Source organism: Lichenostomus cassidix, chromosome 1 (genome assembly GCF_008360975.1).
Source record: "Lichenostomus cassidix isolate B80296 chromosome 1, HeHo_3.0, whole genome shotgun sequence".
Taxonomy (NCBI): Eukaryota; Metazoa; Chordata; class Aves; order Passeriformes; family Meliphagidae; genus Lichenostomus; species Lichenostomus cassidix.
Window position 1 is genome coordinate 25,982,281 of NC_139479.1, and position 22,719 is coordinate 26,004,999.

General features: G+C 37.3%; 1 protein-coding gene across 1 annotated transcript; it reads left to right on the top strand.

The window, feature by feature from the left end:
- The first annotated feature begins 268 nt into the window (after positions 1-268).
- On the top strand, positions 269-21,258 carry CDC16 (cell division cycle 16). Its single transcript, XM_085053583.1, has 18 exons — positions 269-415; positions 3,311-3,365; positions 4,254-4,351; positions 4,826-4,864; positions 5,681-5,821; positions 7,711-7,870; positions 8,506-8,600; positions 9,250-9,383; positions 10,424-10,503; positions 12,081-12,130; positions 12,816-12,889; positions 14,781-14,906; positions 15,618-15,770; positions 16,372-16,435; positions 16,898-16,959; positions 19,062-19,197; positions 19,763-19,853; positions 20,969-21,258. Exons 1-18 carry the CDS (start codon positions 368-370, stop codon positions 21,232-21,234), a joined length of 1,872 nt encoding a protein of 623 aa, XP_084909709.1. The 5' UTR covers positions 269-367; the 3' UTR covers positions 21,235-21,258.
- The last annotated feature ends 1,461 nt before the right edge of the window (positions 21,259-22,719 follow it).

Genomic DNA, 22,719 nt, shown 5'->3' on the forward strand with positions numbered 1-22,719 from the left:
TGCCCAGCCACCCTCTGGGTGAAAAACCTTTTCCTGTCATCCAGCCTAAACCACCCTTGACTCAGCCTCAGGCCATTCCCTCGGGCCGAATTCTAGGCACGATCTTTCACTTCAAAACTGTGAAGAAGCCCTTCAGGACAAATTCCTCCGGGGCATGGCCTGCAGAGAAAAGTCCCAAGATATGTTTATTCAGGGCGGGTGCAGCCATGGCCCGCGCGGGGGGACAGCCCCAGCGCTCCCGGAACGCCGCGCTCGGGGCTCAGTTTCCGGGAGGAGGGAGACAAGCAGGGGCGGGTTTGGGCGCTGCACCGGCGGGCGGCCCGCGGTCCCTCGGCGGCTCCGGGATCCAGGCGGCGCGGGCGGGAGGATGAACCTGGAGCGGCTCAGGAAGCGAGTGCGCCACTACATCGACCAGGTGAGCCCGGGGATGCTGCTGGGGAAGGGGCGGCAGGTCCCCGGGCTTTTCCCGAGGAAAAACCGCTCTCGGCGTGGCTCCCGCATGGAGGGAGGCCGGGGCGGGGCAGGGCGGCGGTGCCGGGCTTTGCGGCGGCGGAGAGGCAGCAATTTTGTGCTGGTGCCCGTTTTCCCTGGAAGGGGAAGGAGCGGCGGCGGGCCGGAAGCGGCCCGGTGCGCTGTGCCGTGCAGCCGGGCCTGCCGGGGGCTCGCCTGCTGTGCCGCGTGTGGAGGAGCAGCAGGAGAGCCCGCGGTGGCAGCTGCGGGGCTGCTGTGTCGCGCAGGGAATTTGCAGGATGCCGCCCTTTCGGATTGTGCAAGCTGGCCCGTGCGTGCTTAAACAGGGGGAAAGGGCCTCAGTTGCACCAGGGGAGGTTCAGGTTGGCCATCAGGAAAAAAAAAATCTCTTCGCTGAAAGGGTGATTAGGCTTTGGAACCGGCTTTCCACACCCTTCCTGGAAGTGGACATGGCGCTTGGTGATATGGTTTAGTGAGTGTGGTGCCTTCAGACCAAGGTCGGACTTGATTATCTTGGATGTCTTTTCCAACCTTAATGATTCTATGATAATTACAATGGGGAATGGACTCAAACTAAGGGAGATTAGGGTTAGATTAGATATTAGGAAGAAATTCTTTATTGTGAGGGTGGTGAGGGTGGCACTTGGAACAGGTTGCCCAGAGAAGCTATTGATGCTCCTTCCTTGGAAATGTTCAAGGCCACTTTAGATGAGGCTTTGAGCAGCCTAGTCCAGTGGAAAGTGTCCCTGCCCATAGCAGGTTGGAACTAGATGATCTCTAAGGTCCCTTCCAATTCAGACCATTCTGTGATTCCCTGCCTGGTGATTCAAGCTGCCCATCACACTCCTGCAATGCTGCAGAAGGCTCTTAGGAGGGCAGCGTTGTTTTCATTTGTTGGTGGATTCAGTTATTATGTTGCTGCAGGGCAAAAAAGAAAAAAAAAAGACACAAGAGGAAAAATGCATTAATAAATTAGATTAAACATAGCATCAAACTCTTCTTCTCTCCTTCCAGTTCAGACTTGGTGCAGGCATCACTGTGGAGAAAAGCACATTCCTTAAATTAGCAAGGCATTTCTCTGTGTGGCCAGCAAGTCTGACTGTAAGGCTGATTAGGTACCATAGCTAATTTGTTGGGTTTGATCGGTTTGGATTGCTATTCTCATTTGTGTTAAACTATTTCACCAAGCTGCTTTCCCACACAGCTGTATAGATAGATGTGCACTTCTGAGGAAGGGGCATCAGGAAGAATATGAGGTTGCTTTTTTGTGTAATATGGTCATCTTACAGTACTGTAAAACTGCTCAACAGAAGTCATGCAGTGCCTTGTAGGCCTGGATTATACTTTTCTTCTGAGGTTTTGAGAGAATTATTTAAATCTCTTTTGTAGAAAGCTATTAAATGGGGGGGGGGTTTGGTTTGGGGAGTTCTGTGAATTTTTTTCTCCTTTGGGACTGCAGATTGAAACCAAATTATTCTCTTGACAAATTTGCTGGGCATTATTAATCCCCATCAAGTAGGAAATGTGGGAACACGTGATAGAAGAGACCACTTAGGTCATGGAGTGTAGTGCTTTATGAAGACCAGGTTACCATCAGTGTGTGAGTTTCAGAACAGACTGCCAAATCTCTGCTCCAAAAGCATAAAACAGTCTCTGAGGTTCTAAACAAACTCCACAACTGCAATGGTGCAGGAGAGGACAGAAGCTATCAAGGCTTTCTTAGTCTTCAGAGAATCACAGGATGGTTTGGGCTGAAAGGGACCATAAAGGACCATCTAGTTCCAAATCCCCTGCCATGGGCAGGGACACCTTCCACTAGCCCAGGCTGCTCAGAGCCCCACCCAACCCAGCACTGAAAACTTCCAGGGATGGGGCACCCACAGCTTCTCTGGGCAGCCTGTTCAGTGTCTCACCAACCTCACAGCAAAGAACTTCCTTCTAACATCTAATCTAAACCTACTCTCTCTCAGGTTGATTCCATTCCCCCTTGTCCTGTTACTACGTGGTTTTTTAAGGTCTTACAAATCCTTGCAATGGCAGGGTATTTGTTAAATGTCCAGCATATCCTGGCAGTCATGTTAGGCCTTATTGCATGGAGTGGGATAAAAAGGAACAACAATAATGCCTGGTGATCTCAGGAAATAATCCCAGTCAACTGTATGAGATTCTGCCTGGCACCCTAAATCTGGTGGCAACTGTAGCTGGGTTAGTGGAATATACCAGCAAACTCTACTGTGAGATCTCTGTTGCTACCACTCTTACATATTTCACTTGCTTCTGCTGAACTGGAGTCTCAAGAGTGAAACTGTGTATCTAAGAATAAGAGGAAATTCACATAGTCACTATGGGCTTATGTGAGGTTGAAGCATCTTGACTGAAGAATGAAAATTTCTTGATCAGAGATGGTGCTGCTGGAGTTACCTGAAGTAATTTGTCTGCCTTTTTTATATTTACTATTCTCTTTCTTCTAAAATGTAACATTTATTTTAACTGGAGGAGAGGATTCTTGCTACTTTTTCAGTGATGGCAAATCAACTAATGACCTACTGCCATACTTACACAGCACATACCTTTTGGTCAAAGATACCTGCATTTTATTGAAGATAAATGAACTCCACTTCAAATAACTTTTGGATTTCTTTTGGAGGTTATAGTACTGGCCCTTTAAAACTACTTTTTTAAGTTACAAAGATCTGAAACGTGAATTGCCATTCATTAGTGACTACATGCATAAGATATGAAATGTGACTGATGTACATCGTATTTCAAAATTATCCAGAAGAGCTAATACCAAATACTGGTATTTTTAATACTAATTATTTCTATCCTGCTTTTACAGCAACAGTATCAAAGTGCCCTGTTTTGGGCTGACAAAGTGGCTTCACTCTCTCATGGTAAGTGGTTGCTTTTTACATTTTATTTCATTAACTTCTTTTTGAAAGTGTTTTGTTTTGGTGGGGTTTTAGTGCTGTTTGGCTAAATGTTGAGGTTTTGTGTAAGTGTTTTTTGTGATCTTTGGAATGCCAATCTCTTAAAAATAGAGCAGAACTCATCTTCCTTCCCTTTTGAATTTTGTGTTACAACTCACTTTTGAGTTATAACTCACACACTGACCAAACCTTCAAGTTTGCCTTCCTTAAGAAACTGAAAAATAAGAGCAACAAGAGCCCGTGGTGGTTTCCCACAGGACTCAGGGCTGCTCTGGGTGACAAGTGCAGGTTTACAGAGGGAGTTGGTGCTGGCTGCCTGTGTGTGCCTATGGCCACCAGCCACTTACACTTCTTAGAGTGATTCCAGGGGCTTGATCACCCAAAGGCTATGGTTGCCAGTAAGGTAGGAGGGTGCTAAGCTGTACTTCTGCAATACCAACTCCGAGCTATGGAAGTCTAGTGCTTTCATTATTGTTAGGTTCCCACTGATCCTTTTATTGAGAGAGACAATTATGGGTTGGTTTTTTTCTACCCTGTGTCCAAGAGCAGGGTAACCTGCAACTGCTGCTTTTTTAATGTGTATCATTGTTGCCTCCTTCTCATGATGCACCTCTAGTATGACATTCTTTGTATTCACTTTCCAGTGCACTGTCTGATGTCTTTAAAGTTAAAATCTGATTATCTTTTCATTTTAATGTCTCACTGGTAGATACTGTAAGTTCTATATATGTATTTATAAATAAAATTTTTTAACTCATTAGGATGCTAGAGTAGCAAAAGTGAACCTTCTGTATTAAAGTGTTTGAAGATATATGGTAAAGCAATGGTTTGTGATTTGTTCTGTTACTTCAGAGGAACCACAAGATATCTACTGGTTGGCCCAATGTCTTTACCTAACTGCTCAGTATCATAGGGCAGCACATGCCCTTCGATCACGTAAGTTGGATAAGGTAAGTCATTTTGGTCAAAGACATACTACTGTTACCCCTCTTTTAAGCCTCTGCTGCTAACCACAGTGACTTCCTCACCATCAGAGGATTATGTGTGTAAGAAAAGTAATTAAGAAAGCTGCATGGTGTCGTTGAGAAGACCCTGTGTTCAATTGATTCAAAGTGTTGTCCCCAGATAGCACAGAAAGGGTCCAAGGATGTAACTGCAGCAGGTATGGGAAGGTGGATTAATACTTCAGAGGGAGTTGTTTCAATTGTCCTTCCACTTTGATAGTGAGTGGTAAAGGCAAGAGTGATGTGTCCCCTGAGAGTTCAGTAGTAGAGAAAATGTTACAGGCTTGATCAGGAAGGACTTTTGGTGGTGAAAGGGGTGAAGAAACCATAGAACTGGAAAAGGGGAGAGCAAAATGGAGTCTGGCAGTGGAAGCAAACGTTCTCTCTTTATAACTAATTTGTATGAAACTTCTCTTTCAGTTGTATGAGGCATGTCGCTACCTTGCAGCTAGATGTCATGTGAGTACACATTTTGACCCCTACTGGAAACAAACTAAACTAAATAAAGACACATCTGGGGAATATTAAGTACCTGACAGGCAGTGTAGATATTTATGTTCATTGGAACAATGGGTTTAAATTTTCTGACGGTTGATTTCATTCATTAACTTTCAGTAGGGTCACTGGAGTATCCATTGTGGCACTACTCTGAAGAAATCCAACTGGCCTTTTTTTCCAGGAAATACTCCTCTAATATTTGTGGGGGAAGAATGTGAACCATTTTTGTCCATTGTCTTCATGTTTACACTTTTATTTGGTTCATTGTAATCTGACCCGAGGACATGTGAGTTATGGTTGTATAACTATAGTTAGGAGCTTTATACTTCTGTATAAAATGTCATACATAAAAAGAAAAATGCAGGGCTTTCACAGGTACAACTGAATCAATTGGTAGATTATTCTTTCAAATTTCTGTTTTTAATGTGCTGCTTATAGAATAAGATCATGGTATTTTATTAAAACCTCTGTTAATTATTTTTAGAACTGTACCTGTTTCTCTGACTGCATAGTGCTGAATAATAGATTTTTCTGTAGGTGCTTATTTTATAATTTTTGCATTTTTAAATAATTTTTGCATATTATAGATGACCAACAAAAGAGCTAATTGCAATTATAAAATAATATATGGCCAAATAAGAAAATGCATGGATGAAAAATCTGCTGATGAACACTGGTTGTTATAACTTATGCCTTTGAAACATGATGCCGTGTTTATTGGTGCTTTATGTGCAAATTTTTCAAAACACTGTTTTTTACATGTACATGTTTGCTTAGTATGCTGCAAAAGAGCATCAACAGGCCTTGGATATTCTTGATATGGAGGAGCCAATCAACAAACGACTTTTTGAAAAGTACTTGAAGGATGAAAGTGGGTTGAAAGATTCTTCTACAGACTGGGAGATGTCACAGTCCTCTGTAAGTGACATTATTTTAAAAACATATTTTTGTAGGAAAAAAGATTGTGAAGTCAAAAAGTGATTTCACAGCTCTATGAATCTGAAACTGCATTTAAACTTTCTTTTTCAGAGAACATAATTTTCAGAAATGCTGAATCATTCTTCTTTCAGTGACAAGTCATTTGTTAGCTCACCTGTATGAAAATAACTTGGTATGCAAAAATAAATGGTGCTTTTCAACAACTTCTTATTAATTATTTGCAGACACTTTGCAGTAGCTGCATGATCTAACATTGGGTTTTACAGTCTTTTAGCTCTGTACTCAGTCTTGATAATGTGTGCTAATGTTTCTTTCAATTGGGCTGCAGGTTCTGAGTTAACAAAGCAAGTTTTTTTCTCCTCTAGTTATTTTTAATTAAATACTTCATGATCATTCAAGTGTGTTCTCAGTGGGATATTCTTTGATCACATTTGTGAAAATTATGTGAGGTGAAGGGGAAGTTTTTGTAGCTCAGTTAAAAAATTGTGTGTAGACACACAACTTAAAGGGATTGGTACCACGTGTAGGCTGAAGGGTCTGTGAAGAGTCTTTAGTTCTGTGTTGGTTTGAAAACAAACCAGTGGGAGATCACAAGTCAAGACTGAAATTAAAAATAAGTGAAATAATACAAAGAAAAAGCACTGACAAAGTCAGATACAACCTAACACCCTGTTAGGGTGGTAGTAGCAGTCCAACTGAAGTAGTCCAGTTGAAGCGGTGATCCTGTGAAGGTCTAGTCTCCAGCTGAAGATCCAGTGTAGCTCTCGTCCTCTGGGAACCCAGTAGACAGGGCTAGCTCAGGCAGTTCCAGGGCCAGGTTATATCCAGGTGGGAACACCTGGTTCCTCCCTCCTAGGCAGAGCATCTCACAATGGGATGAGATAAGTCCATGAGTCACACGGTGGGTCTCTGATGGCCCATTGCCTGTCATGCTGGGTGGGTCATTAGCAGCTGGTAACAGCTAACGGATGGCCCATTGCCTGTCATCCAGAGTGGGTCATTAGCAGGTGATAGCAGCTAACGGCCCACAGCTGGTGGTAATAGAATACTTAACTACATCTATATTGCAACCTAGGACAAGTTCCAGAGGTACAAATTAAAATTTATTAGCTGAAATTACAGTGTAGGTGATTGACAGCATTTTCCCTGTATGACTGAAGTAGCAAAGTGAGTTAAATTGTTGATAACTAATTTTGAATGCTGGTATAATGGGATTAAAGGACTGTTTAGTGTGATGATAGAGATGGGTAATGTGTTAAGTTTTGCTGACACTTTTGTGGCCTGACTGAACTGAATACCCGTCTAGGGAATTTTGAAAGAACATGTTAGTCAATAAACATTGTAGCACAACTGGTAATTAAGATCTTTCACTGCTTTCATTTCTGGAACATCTGTGCTTTGGATTGAAGATAGGATATATTTTCTGTTCAGAACAGTTGAGTCCACTGATTTCGTCTTTTTCATCTCTACTGTGGTCTTTATTGTCTTGCATTAAATTTGTGGTTTAATGATCAGCAAAGAAGTGTATTGCCTTTGGAAGTGACAATTTCTCTCTATTGAATATGAAGGGAATTTAGTATAATTAGGTTACAACTCAGTATCAGAGAGCTGGATGCCAGAAGTAGAAAAGATAAACTCTGTCCTCCTGTTTATTTCAAGCATGTGTTTGCTTGGCAGTAGGTAACCTGACAGAGCATTCTTTAGGATTTTTTTGAGACAGAGACAACTTTTTATTTAAAGACACTAGAAAAAAGTTCTGGCATACATTAAATACTTTTTACTTCCCAGGGAGCACATTTGATTTGTGCTCAAAACCAAATTGCAAACATTGGTTCAGTCTTTGACCTCCGGTCCTGCTTTTCCACCAGATCAAAAGCTCTATATGCCTTTTGCGAGGGAAGATCTATGATGCTTTGGATAATAGAACCCTGGCAACTTACAGCTACAAAGAGGCCTTGAAGCTTGATGTTTATTGCTTTGAAGCATTTGATCTTTTAACTTCGCACCATATGCTGACAGCACAAGAAGGTCTGGAGACAAGTATTTCTCAAATACAAGTAAAATTTACCTGCTTTCTCAATATGTGTTTTCCTAGATAAAAATGCAGTACAACAAGTAACAGACTTCACAATGTTAAGAATAGAAAATGTATGAAATGAGTGAAAATTATGATTGTGCAAATTTGCATTTGAATTTCTATTTTTCAGTCCTGCAGTGCTAAGAATTGAAAGAAACAAAGTAACCCAGCTGTCCTGCTTGTTAGCTCCCAAAGCTCCTCTGCTTTGCCTAGCCTAAAAAGTTTTTTCCTGCATACTCAATTTCGCAGGCTTTGAATCAATGAAACACTTCTGGGGTTTGCTTAGTTGCATTAGGCATTGGTTGTAATAGAGAATTCCGAGTGACAAAATTTGACATGTGGAGTGAAAAAAAATAGTGGTGTGTTCTCATCTTTAGTAAATTTTATTTTAAAGTGTAGAAGGAAAAACTAATCAATCCCTAATTTCCAAAATTAGTAGTATTATCTGTTTCAGTGTATCTGTGCTGTTATATTCCTTGCACTTGGGATGACCATGATAAAATCCTTTGCATCTCTAAGCTCTTGAAATGTTGGAACTTGCTGTTTCTTCTGTAATATGACAACCAATATTTTTTCATTCATATAGAAAAAGAACTTCTTGAATCTCTACCTCTTAATAGACAATGTACAGAAGAAGAACAGGAATTGCTTCACTTTTTATTTGAGAATAAATTGAAAAAGGTAAGTTCCAAAATTGATTGGGAAATTGCTTGAAAGTCTTGACTTAGGGTGTAAATTTTCTTGGATCCCATTTATTGTGAGCATTGAAATAAACATGGGCTTTGTAAATTTTAAAATTTTTGATGCAGTACGTCTCACTTTATGGAATAGTGTAACAGTTTTCTGTTAATTGTTTTTTGCTGTGGTGACAACTTGAAATTCTGATTTATGTTTTTGAAAATTTATTTGTTGAGAAACTTCTAGGTTTCTCAATAAATTTGTTATCAAACAAAAAGATTGATAATAATGTAGGCAAAATGTCAGTTGCCTGAGAATATTAGGATATAACAACATCATTCTAGACTATTTTTATCCAAATATGAGGTGAGAGCACTAAAAACCAACTATACCGTGCTCATTTAATTTGTTCAGCCTACACAAAAGATAGTGATTATGGCAAGCTTATTTTGTGTTCTAGATGAGCTTTTTAAAGTACATTTTAAAGAAATATTTTACCAAATAGAGTTTTTAAGAACTTTCAGTTTAAAAATTAAAATTTTAGGGACTTCAATGCTTCTTAAATATTCTTTTAGGACTAAAACTATTAATACTTATACTATCTGATTTTAGATTAGTTTTTGTTTCAAATGTTGTTTCTTTTGTCTTTCAGTATAATAAACCCAGTGAAACACTGATTCCTGAATCAGTAGATGGTCTTCAGGAAAACCTGGATGTGGTAGTATCCTTAGCTGAAAGACATTATTACAACTGTGACTTCAAAATGTGTTACAAGCTTACTTCAGTGTAAGTGTACAGAGCAACTTTCAGGTTTTTTTTCTCATATGGTGGAGTGTAATAATTATGCCTGGACTTACAGCAAATGTTGTTCAGTGGATAAACATACATGACAATTTGATATGTACTTCAATATACATGTAATATGTTATATATGTCTCAGATATTTAAAATGTGTAGTTTGTGTCTGACAAGACATGGTATTTTTATACTATGTAGCAGAAGTGTCCAAGGTAAAACACCCCTTAATCAGCACAGTGCTGCACTTCCCTTCCTCTTCTTTATTCCAGTACCTTCAGTTTTGTGTGCTCTCTACCTACTTCTTGTTTGGTCTTCAGAATGAACTGCTTTGAATTGGTTGGTTAGCTAGGAACTTTGATTCCTCTGGCCAATTAACAGTTACAATGTTATTGATAACAATGAAAAGATATTATTAACTCCAAAAGCTATTATGTTATTTCTAATTGTGATGGCCAAGAGTTGTGTATCGGTTGTTACTTAGCCTGGGCATGTGCTGCTGCTCAGTTGTCAGAGGGGTCAGAACACTACCATGGTTTGCTTCTCAGCTTACTGTAGAGCTGAACACATGGATTTGTTTCTGAATGCCACAGGAAACAAAATTTTACAATTGAGCTAAATGTGACTCCTAAGGCATACTAACCTCAGGAAGTTGAGGACTGTAGCTTGAAATACATTTGCTGCCAAATGTATGGAAAAGATGAACACAAATGTTGTTTGCTGTCTGCTGGTTAAATTTGAAGTGACCTGTTAAACAAAAGAGCATTTTTTTCTGATTTTCTAATTGTATATTCAGCTTAACAGAATTTTCTCTTATCCTCTCTTGTTAAGCTAAATTAACTGTTATATTTCTGGTCTGAAAATAGACTTTATTATGCTGTTAATAGTTATCTTTTTGTCACAAATAGTTTTGTAGTGCCTAAAGTGGTCATTAACTGGAACATTACATGTTATAAAAGCCAGTTGCTTTTAACACATTAAATTTTTTGAAATGTGCATTGCAGATTTTGTTTTAATTTTTTTGTTTTTAGAGTGATGGAAAAAGATCCCTTCCATGCAAATTGTTTACCTGTACATATAGGGACACTTGTGGAGCTTAACAAAGCAAATGGTAAGGAATACAACATTTAATACAAATCAACAGAAAGCTGTAAAGCCCCAGTTTTAGTAAAGAATTCAAGATGCCGAGATACCCCCTTATATACAATTTCAAAACTTACATATATTTTGCCTCCTACCTGCAGTTTCAAGAAAACAGTGGTAACTGGTAAAGAAGGGAATTTCAGAGCTGACAGCAGATTGAGGGTTAGGGTGAAGGAGTTGTGGAGAGTACATTGTCATGAGTGTTGCTATCTTTTAACTGCTGGACTGTGTAGCCAGGAGGCCAGTGAGCTACACTGCCTCATTCCTGTCATTGTGATTTCTGTTTCCAGGTGATCTTTGTGCAGTATCTAGGTATACTTTTTCTGCCCAGCAATAAAATACAATAATTTGAAGTAGAAAGAACTTCAGCAGTTGTGTATGCTTAGGTGGACATGCTTGTTTTGTCATAAAAAAATTCTAGACTCTCCTTGTCTTTGTTGTTTTGAAGGCCTCTCTTTAGTTCAAACAAATTGATAATCATGCAACACCTTTGTTGGAATTACAGTAATAGCTTACTTGCTGCTGGGGTGGCTTTTCTCATTTCAGACTGCATATAAATCAATGAGCAGCTTGAATGTCTTTAAGATCAATTGGAAAATAGAATAAGGAGCTCATATGCTGTGCAGTCTCTCTGGGGATGGTGCATTTAATGTACACAAATAGGTCATTAGGTGTACTGGTACATCTTGGTGATTAGCAAACATGCTTCCCAGTTATTTCACAGTTAACTACATCTGACAAAGGGGCCAGTACTCTTGATTTGTCTTCTAAATGTGCCTTGAGAAGCATTATGTACATAAGTTGGTATTTTGTAAGCAGTTTTAATATTTGATTTTTCTGGAGCTGAGAGTTGATGCAGAGTGCTCCAGGACAATCTCATTGGTTTAAGAGCACTGTGCTCTGAAGAAATAGAAGCTTTATGTGCTGTAATGCTATTTCCTTAGAAATTGCATAGGCAATGGAAGTGTTACCCTGTAGATGATTACTGCTGCTATTATTAGAAAATCTGTAGTAAGTTATTCCAGTAATTAGACTTACTATTTTTACTAAAAATGTAATCACTTGGAATTATTCCAAATAATATAATAATTTATTTGCTTTTGTCCTATTTTCAGCATATTAATGCACAGGACTCTACTTTGAAATGGATCTAGCCAGTATGTTATACCTTTTAGATGTAGGAAGTTGAATAGTGTTTTACCTTGACAAGGTACATTCAAGTGTAATACTGCTGGCATTTATTTTAATGTTCGTTAATGACCTAAGCTATTGCAGAATTCCTAAAGGGTGGGAAGTATAGCTGCTTGTTTGTGTGCTGTGAAGACTTATGGGTTGTTTTGGTTGGGTTTTCTTTAGCTAATTGCAAAACTGAATCTATTTTCAGGCAGTTTAAAGCATTACCACTAAAAGAAAGCATTTTTGTTCACTTGTGGATTAATAATGTTAGATGTTCTGTATATTTTGTGTGGAAAGCTAAAAGACTTGAAACATTTAAAGGTTTTAACGTGTTTTAATTTTCTTTTCTTGTTTCTTCCCACTATGTAGAACTTTTCTATCTTTCTCACAAACTGGTGGACTTGTACCCAAATAATCCTGTAAGTTGTTCTAAGCCTTCATTGCCAGATGGTTTCTTTTTTATGTGAAAGCACATAAAACTTGCAGTATAATAGTTTGAGCTACCGAATTCACAATCTGTTTCTGGATAAAATGTTTCTCGTGAAATGGTTCACTCCTTTTATTTTCTCTGCATTGTAATTTCCTTACATCAAGGTTCTTTTTATAAAATTAAATACCTGTAAAAGGTATTCAGTGCAAGCTATTTACTTTGATTAATAATTTAAAATAAATGCTACAGTAATAAATGTCTGCATGTGTCTGAGCAACCTTTTCCAGTGTTTGATCACCTTCACCGTGAAAATTGCTTTCTTTGAATTGATCTAATTTTCCTGTGTTGCATCTTGTACCTATTGCTTCCCATCCTGCCACTGCACTCCTGAGAAGAGTCTGGCTCAGTCATGTATTCCCTACCATTAGATAATTGAGGACAGCGATAAGCTTTCCACTTAGCTCTCTCTTCATGAAGCTGAATAAGCCCCAGTTAGAAAGGTACATGCCAGCAGTTTTAGCTTGTCTGTAATACCAAGTAATTTGAAGAGCTGCCTGGGATTCAGTGAAAATGTTCTGAACTTCTCTAATTATTATGTCTTCCACTCTTCTGATGCTTCACTTAAAATGAGTATGATGTATCTAATAATATTCTATTTTGATTTTAATGTGTAGGTGTCATGGTTTGCAGTCGGATGCTATTATCTCATGGTTGGCCACAAAAATGAACATGCTAGAAGATATCTCAGGTAATTTTTTTTTCTGTTTTCCTTAGTGAATCTGTTGCTCACTTGCTAAATAAACATTTAATGTTCACGATTGTTTAAACAGAAGCCTCAATAAACTCGTTACTACTTAAATATTCCTTTTGGTGCCAACCTTTTTTTGGTATAGCAATTTAGACCTCATCCATTGAGATACTTTCAAAATGAGGAAGACTTATGTGCTATCTCTCTAGGCAGTCACCTTCCTGTTCTGGGCAGGTGTAGTCCCTGCAGTCGCTCCTGCTGCCTAGCTAACTACAGCTGTAGGTGAGCAGGCCTCAGTTCTTAGTTGAGAGACACTGGCATTCTCCCAGTTTCAGGTTTCATATCTGAAAGGGAAGAATTTTATAGAAAATTCTGACATATGGCTGTCCAGTTCTTTCTGTGCACAAGCAACTGTGGACTTTTTAGGTTTGGTCAATGCTGTTTCCTGTAGGTCTTCTGTACGTGTAGTGAATATCAGCACTAGGGATCATTGCTGTGAAGCAAGCCATATGTTTTGGTGCTGTAAGCTTAAACAGAGAAGCCATAAATCAACCTGCAAAACTAATTTTTCAGAGATCTTTACAGACAATATGTTTAAAGATGGGTTAGTAATTTAGACTTCTTAAATGCCTGGTTATGATGAGTAAAATGTTTAAATTCCTTGAAAGTAGCAGTGTGAAATTCTTCAAGAAGCTGTCATGAGTAAAACATTTGGTTTTGTTGATGAAATAAAAAATGTCTTTAAATGTACAAGCATCCCTAGCCGGCAGGAAAGGATCTATAGATGTGTTGAAGAGAAAAACAAAACAAAAACCACAAATCAAACAAGCATCAAAATTTAGAGTAGTTCTAACAAAAGGGAAAAGAGGTCTGCTAAAAATGAAATTGTAACAAGATGCTTAAATTTCTTGGAAAAGAATGATAGTGCAATGCTAACAAGGCTAGGGGCAACTGGGATTCAGAAGAGAAGCTTGAAGACACAGTCACATACCCACATATCTTTCGTTGCTGCCATGGGTGGCAAGATACAAATGTTTGAATATGTAAAATTTCATTCCGGAAGACAAAAAACAAACCATTCTCTAGGATCTGTGATGAGAAAGAATGATTTAGATTATATGTTAGGAAAAACTTATGTTTTTAAGGATAATTAAGCAATAGGGTAGAACACTTACAGAACGTGTATTATCTCTATGTCAGAAGCTTTTAAGAAAAGACTGGGCACACTTCTTATGAGCTGTTTAGTTATGAATGCCCTTGCCTTCAGACTCAGAAAATAATCTACACAGCTTTCTAATGTTCCTGTCAAGTCCACCTTTCTGTAAAGACTTCAGGTTGCAATCTTCATGCTCCGGTTTCAGTTTTCAGCTCAAGACTTGAGGGACATTTTGTATACTTCTCTGATGCTCAGCCTGTGATGTGACAAATGCTTGTCTTCTTCAAGGCTAGCACAGTTATATGGTGAAATTTCAACGTACAATTCAAGCGAAGTGTTCATTTGGTATTTTCATATCCTGCTTCTGAAACTTGGATTTAATAGAATTTATTTATTTAAAAATGTATAGCCAGGATTTTGCAATACATTTTGAGTCACTAGTAATGTTTGCTGTATTTTACTCAATTCACCTACTATATAGTTGTTTATGTTCAGTAATATCATGTAATTCCTCCTGTCTGTGAACAGTAGCAGAAAGAATAAAATGAATTCATGAGAATGCATGATACTTCTAAGTGCTAAATAGTTCGAACTTTTAACTGTTTACCACTGGTCATTACAGACAATTGTCTTAATAGATACCTAACCATGTAGCATAGCATTGCTAAGTAGTTGTCTGAAGCAGATGAAATTTAATTTCAGATGTGTTTGCTTGTGACTTGCTCTTGTTTTTAGCAAAGCTACTACACTGGAGCGAACCTATGGACCTGCATGGATAGCATATGGACATTCATTTGCAGTGGAGAGTGAGCATGACCAAGCAATGGCTGCCTACTTCACAGCTGCACAGCTCATGAAAGGGTATGTACCAAATGTCATATTCAGGAAGACTAAAATTAATCCATAAGTAGTGTAGAATATTGACTTACATTGCTTTAAACAGTAGCAGTGCATTTGAAGCAATTATCTGCAGGAGAAAAATCCCCAATAACTTAACTATCTACATTTAACTACATTATTTGTGATTACCATTCTGATTTTATAAATTCTAAAGTCAAGTTTTAATTATGGGTAATCTAAGTTCTACCTGAACATTTTCTGAAATTTGTGAATCATGGTTGTCATACCAGGTCATCAACTGCTGTATAGTAATAGCTTGAATAGCTCTTTCATGCTGTGAGAGAAGGTTGTAAAATGAGTTGTGAACTAACTGTGTCATATTGCATATAAAACCATTGTATTTGATTGTAGTTACTGGCAAATGTAATTCTTTTAATTATTACTTTTCCCATATTCTATTTGTAAATTAAATGTATACAGAAAATTAGGGGAAAACACATCAGAACTAAACTTAAGTGCTGAGAAAATACACGTGATTCCAGAGCAGGCTACAATTATGTATTGCAGTTCAAACTCTTGTTAAACAGAGTTTAAAATTCCCCACACGGTAATAGTCCATTTAAATCAGCTTTTACTTGGATGGACATGAACATATGCAAACAGTTGGCAAGTCTTTATAGTTTGTGACTCCATTCTTGATAACAAACACACACTCTGTTTTTTGGTTTTTAGGTGTCATTTGCCGATGCTCTACATTGGCCTGGAATATGGTTTGACCAACAACTCCAAGTTGGCTGAACGGTTTTTTAGCCAAGCTTTAAGCATTGCACCTGAAGATCCTTTTGTTATGCATGAAGTTGGAGTGGTAGCATTTCAAAATGGAGAGTAAGCTTGCAAAATATGATCAAATACTGTCTCAAACATGGATTATTCTGAAATGCAATATGCCAATGTACCTACTAAAGTACTTCTATCAAACTACAGTGCCTTTTCATTGTAGTTTAGATGGTGTTAACCTTAAACCCTTTTTTACATTGTTCTTCCTTTTTTATGATTGAGCAAGGACACAATTTAATGCTTGAGGAACATCCAGAGATTGATACTATCTTCCATGTGCCTATCATTGTGTAGTTGAGTGCATGAAAAGGCATCTGTCTGCACACATAGTATAAAATTTTGTACAGCAAAATGTTTTGTCAGCTCAAGAGGTTCTAAATACCTTCTGGAAAAAAACCTAGCCTATATAAGAAGTGTCTAGTCAATATTCTTTGTTTGATTCTGACTTTTTTCTTAGTTTTGTCTTGTTAGCTCTTAAGTCCACAATGCAAAATACAGCCAAATGTAAATTACTGGAACTTATATCTAATTTCACTCATATGATGAAATAATGTCATAGAAATCTTCCTTGAATACAGTTTTCTCATACAGCTAGCAAAAACTCTTCACTAATTTACTTTTTTTCTTTTCCCACCACTTCAATCCTTAGCTGGAAAACTGCAGAAAAGTGGTTCCTTGATGCACTGGAAAAAATCAAAGCTATTGGAAATGAGGTATTTTTTCTAATAACATGCAAGGTCATAAATCTGTGAAACTCCAGCAAATTCTGTAATAGCTAGTGACAAAACATGTTGTGCTTATTCAAAGATAGAAGCAATACAATATAAATTTTATTTTAAAACTATGTCTTTGGTGCTCCTAGGCTGAGACTGGACATGATTTTTTTCTAGTTAAATAGAAAACAAGTTTTGTTTGGTTTGCATCAGGTTTTAATATCACTGACCCTTTAAAGAAATTTAATTGGCTTTGGGGAATGTAAAAAATAGAAAAATGAGTTATTGAATGTTTTGAGTTTAATTGTGTGTGTTAAGAATTTAAAATACTCATTATATTTTTCTTGTTCATAAACAAACGTCCCTATTCGTTTCTGTGTTGTTTCTTTTCTTTTAAAGTGAACAAAATTTAGTTACAGTCTAGGAAGCTGCAGTTATTTGAACTGTTGCATTATTTTGCAGGTAACAGTTGATAAGTGGGAGCCTTTATTGAACAACCTGGGACATGTCTGCAGAAAACTCAAGTAAGAAGAGAGTACTGGAGCTACATTTCTCTAATGCTGCACAAATATGTTTTCTCTCTCATTTATATCAAGATTAGGTACCACATGAGAGCAGTGTAGAATTATCCTATAAGAACAAGATTCTCTAAATCAGCTTGCTAGCATAACTAGATTAATCACCCCTTATATCCTGTTTATTACACAAAAGTTAAGTATCTGATGTAAAAGCCTTTCTCTGAGTATTGATTAGTATTAGATAGGAATTGGTTCTAAGCTTTTAGATCCTTGTATGGGTGTGAATTTCAACTCTCTACTGTCCCAGTCCTTGCATAGTGAAACATATCCACTGATTTAATTAACATAAAGGTGGGTTTGTGCCAATTAATTGCTTGGACTAGTACTCACTTTTTTTAACTGAAGTGAAATATTCAGTGACATTATAACACAGCAAGGCAGTATTACTTTTGGCTTATGTTTTTTTAGAACAAAATTATTTAATATTTCATTTCATAGTTCCATTCCAAGAACAGAAAAAGTGCAAAATACATATACAAGCTTTAACAGTTTTAACATAGAGATGTTTTCTCATTAATTACCTCAATCTGACTTTAACCAGTGCTTTCTTTTGTTCAATCAATGCAATATTTTTTGATGTTTTTAGTGGTTTTTAATTGCTCAATTGGTGTACACTGTAATTTTTGTTTCAAAGCTCCTAATGAGAATGTGATTATGGTAGATGAAAGTTGTACTTCTGCTTTGGCTTTGGTAATAATTGCTTTGTGCTCGAATTGCCAATTAGTCTTCATTTTCATTATGAAATAAGGACGTATAATAGTTACTCCTTGTGCCAAGATCAAACAAAAGGCACTGCTTCTGGAATCTGTTCATGAGTATAATTGCAGGGTTTTTTCAAATACTTGTTTTGTTTATAATTACTTTTGTCTTTTTTTAATTTCTACAGTAGGTTACTAACTGCTTATATCATGCTTTGTATAACTCATAATTTTGCTCAGGTTCAGAAATCAAAGCTAATATATTTTTGCATCCTTGTAAATCATCTTCCAAAAAAATCTAGTTGAGAATTTAGGCAGCTGTACATATTCTTTGACATCTTAAAAAACACTATAATAACTAATTTAGTAGTATTCGTAATACATGATATGGCAATTATGAAAAACTTGCTGGATATATGTCTACTCACTAGTATGATATGGCTGAAATTTGAAAGCAGCATATTAAAATACAGTGGTAGTCAATTGGACGTGTAAATACTATGAGTGAAAATAAAATAGAAATAATGTGAAAAGTTTGTGTACCAAGCAAACAGTTGCATAACTTTTCTGCCTCAATTGTTTTTTGATGCCCTCTAAGAACTTCATGTGTTGCTCACTGCATTATTTCATTATCGCTATAGACATTAAAATTTCTTGTGAATGGGTGATTGCTATCTTTATTTTTAACAATGTGGAGCTAGGATGTCAAATGCGACAATTTCTCAGAGTAATGTTTTAGTGCACATTTAATCCTTGTTTTATAAAATAACAAATGCAATAGTCAGTCTAATTAATAGATGATTTTCAAAGAAAGGGTGGTTGGTATTTGATAGAAATCATGGATATGTTTAAACCTCCTTTTCTGATAGAGAGTGTAGCAAAAGGGAATTGACAAAGGTATCAGTGTATGTAGCACTTAAAGGTTATGAAATTTCTGCCCAGAGTGCTTTTCCGTTTGAATGATGTATGATTTAGTCTCATATTGCTCCTTCTCTCCCCTGGGAAGGCAAATGAAAGCTACAGAAAGCAAGCCAATGCTACAATGAGCAGCATTAAACATCTAAAGCAATTTACCATATCAAATAGCTAAGATCTCCAAATGGGACCCAGCTGTAGGCAGCTGTTTTGCTGCATAAGGAGAACAATGATTTCTCAATTACACTGAGGAAGAAAATTGTCAATATCCATGAGTCTTTTGTACATTCTATTATGTTCAGAGTGTGAAACAATAATTTTAAAGTTCTGGCACAACTGTGTTCCACTTTGCTAAGGAAAATACCCACAGGATACTGTTAAAACACCTTTCACCATGAAGCTTACTAACAGATCTCCTGTATTTAACCCTAACAGGAAGTATGAGGAAGCACTGGAATACCATCGCCAAGCTCTAGTATTAATCCCTCAGAATGCTTCTACTTACTCTGCCATTGGCTACATCCACAGCCTCATGGGCAACTTTGAAAGTGCCATTGACTATTTTCACACGGTATGTAACTGGCTTCAACTGAAGGACTGGTCACAGATTGTTATTTACTGTTTCACTCTGGTTTGGGTTTGGGACAGAGAACCAGCATTTTTTCCAGCCTCCAAATTAGTGTCTATTTTATAATCTTAATATGGTTTTTTTTAATCTTCTATTTTCTATTGATTAGGTAAAAAAATGGCCTCTGGCAAATTTTGAATTGCAGTTTATATTTTATGTATGTGAGCTTCTCATGCAGTTGAAATAATTTAACATACTTATAACCTAGAAATTTTACAGTAAATGAACAGCAATATATGTTATATCTCATGATATGTGAATGATTCCCTGTGTGTATATATATTCTCTTCTGGTTTTGTTTTTGTGCTTTGCTTGCTTACTACTTCAGCCAGTTCATATGATGGTGTTATTTCGGTTGTGCAATGCTTTGCTTTTACAGTGAAAACTGTGCTCAGATGGACTGTGGAACAACAAACCAGCAATCCGAAAGGTTGCAGATGTACTTAAGATGTAAACGTTTTTATTTGCTGTTAAATACTTTTTTCTGTGTTTTTTTTTTTTTTAATAGGCCCTTGGTCTCAGGCGGGATGACACATTTTCAGTCACAATGCTTGGACACTGCATAGAAATGTACATTGGTGATTCTGAAGCCTATATTGGTAATTCTTTAACTTACGTGTCTCTTAAAGTCATTGAGTCCTTTGAGAGTAGTGTTACTCATATGTCAAGAAAGACTGACTAGCACTACCTAATAACCATACAAAGTAGAGTATATTTTTGTTGTGAGGTTTTTTGGTTGATTTTTTTTATGGCTAAGTGAGTCAGAACTTACCAACAATTGCAGATGACCACTGCTTTTTGTGAACATCATGACAGTAAATTCTCACCAGCATAAAGAAAGGAAACACTTTGACATTAAAAGCGTTGATGGTTTCTTTTATAGAAAATATTGATTTGTGGCGTCTTGGATCCCAAAGGGAAAGGGGTAAAAATAAAACAGAGGTATAGAGTTAGAAAATCAGAGCACTATTGCAAGTGTTGCTGTAGAGCAAGGTATTTTCACCTTGCCAAAACTTGGCTCTGTGGAGACAGGATAAGTTCTTCTGAGTCCAAAGATACAGCTTTATATATAGTATAAAAAAAGTGCTTCATAACAGTAATACATTATATTGCCATAGGTTTAGATTTTCTATGAAAGTTTCTTCCTGCAAAAAAAAACTTTTATATTTTTTACAGACTTCTGCTTCATTGAACTTAAGTGATTTATCTGTAGTGAACACAGTTGATGTCCTGTCAAGCATATTTAGAAGGCTGAAGCCTTAAAAGTAAAAGCCATCTGTGTGCTCTAGTGCTTTTCCTGCAGATTTTTCACACAATTGAAGCAGATGTTTCTTCTCAATATTGTCTTGCTCCATATGTAGTCATTTAACACATCTGGAAGAACCATGCAGCCATGTGATACACATTAATGCAAACCAAGCTGTGTGTAACTTAAGAAAAAAAGCCCCTTGGAGGATTGGGAAGGGAATTGGCAATTACTTCTCAAAACAGACTTTTGAATCTGAGTTGTGCTTCTTACATTGTGCTTTTTTGAAAGAGGAGGCTGCTGGATTTTTTCAGAGCAACTCTATTCAGCTTCAGTCATTAACCAGCGACAACTCCCTGATGGTCTGAAAGCAGAAAATTACAGTAGTTTCTGGATGATACTTTCTTTGAGATTACATTTTTGGGAGTATTCATTTGAAATAAACTAATGGTTTGTCTGTTTTCCTAGGAACAGAGATCAAAGACAAATTAAGATGTTATGACTTTGATGTACACACAGTGAAGACATTAAAGAACATAATTTCACCTCCCTGGGATTTCAGAGAATTTGACATAGAAAGACAAACTCTGGATGAAAGTGGCATAGTAACATTAGAGACATCAAATCAAAGGAAAAGTACGGATACCAGTCGCCCACTGGAAGAAACATTCGAGATTGAAATGAATGAAAGTGATATGATGTTAGAAACATCAATGTCAGACCATAGTACGTGACCATAAATACTGGTAGAGAGCTCATTTTGTCTAAGTGTAGTATGTTTGTTTTAGCATTTTTGTTATGGTGTTGTACTTTCATGAATTTGCTATTTTTTATATGAATTCAAACTACTATGTACTTAACACTGGGAGTTTTATAGTTCCTACTTTATAAATATTCCTTTCCTAATAGCACTCTCATGAATCCCCATCTGGATCAAGAAGACTTCATTGCATAGATGCAGGCCATATACATCGTTTGAATCCAGGGTATTGGCTATTTTGCATGTCTGTGCATTACTGAACATGAATTCAAGTTTTAGACACAGCTGCACTTTGAAATTCAAGGGTATCAAGGGAGGAAAAGTTCGGGGAAGAGTCTATATTTTATCAGAAATTGCACACACTCTCACTGTGGAAATCTGTTGGATCCAGGTGATCCTATTGCTTTCCTATGAGCACCAGCACAGTAGTGTAGAGAATTCTGGTTCTGTCCCAGTGACAGTGGGAATTGTGCTGTGGCTCCACAGAGGGAATTGTAGATGCCCAAGTTTCCCTTCCATATGTTAGAAAATATTTGGAGTTTGCATGGAGTGCAGAATTCAATACCAATCCCATATATTCCTAAACATGAGAAAGTAAGGTGAATAAAAATGTTTTATTTCTTAGTTCTAAAACAATTCACCCAAAGTTACACATTGTCCTGAAAAACATGGTATGAGCCATGAATCTTAAGTGGAAAAGTAGCCAACGGAAAAATTAATCACTTAGGAAACATACACATTTCCTGGCCAGAGTCAGGTGTCTTTTCTTCAGTGTGGCTGGCAAAAAAAATTTGTACAGAGGGGTTTCTTTTCTTTTGGATCCTGGTAGTTTGTGTGTGGTGCAGGTGGCATCTTTGAGGTCAGCTGGGGAGTTTTCTTGGACACTGAAAGAATCTGGAATGAGTGTGTCTCAGCAGCTGCTCTGTTAGGCACATCTCTTCCTTTAAAGGATCTTTTGTTAGTTATTTTTACATCTTTGCTGATGTATCCTGAATGATTGTAACCAAGATTGTCTCATGGATAACATGACAGCAAAGGTTTGGTGCTGCACACTGAGTAGATGGAAAGATAGTGCAAATAGATTCTCAAGGAGCCAAACCCCTTTATCTCTATAACATCATTATTTTTAATCCAGCATATGTAAATCTAGTTTTCTAGTAAGACGTCACGGCAATTTCTAAATAGAAGGTGGCATAACAATCTTCTAGAGAAACAGGCCTTTTTGACTCCTGTCAGACATGGATATAAATCTTGCATTGTTTTTCTATGTTACTAATCTTTTTCATTGGCAAAATAGTTTTAAATATTGATAAAAGTTCATCTTTCTTCCTGCACTTCCCAGTTAGGATCTGATGGTGTGTCGGCTGTGATAGCAACACTGGTTTATGTTTTGCCTGCCTTTAGGAACCTATTAATGCTAATTCCTCGGTTGTGGTAATACAAATCCTTGTGTGGTTAC

What these genes read in the sequence shown, in the direction of transcription:
- CDC16 (XM_085053583.1), top strand. Translation starts at nt 368, where the DNA reads ATGAACCTGGAGCGGCTCAGGAAGCGAGTGCGCCACTACATCGACCAG. An exon ending in ACTTGTACCCAAATAATCCT is followed by an intron (nt 12,131 to 12,815) that starts GTAAGTTGTTCT and finishes TTTAATGTGTAG; the next exon opens with GTGTCATGGTTTGCAGTCGG. An exon ending in GCTGCACAGCTCATGAAAGG is followed by an intron (nt 14,907 to 15,617) that starts GTATGTACCAAA and finishes TTTGGTTTTTAG; the next exon opens with GTGTCATTTGCCGATGCTCT.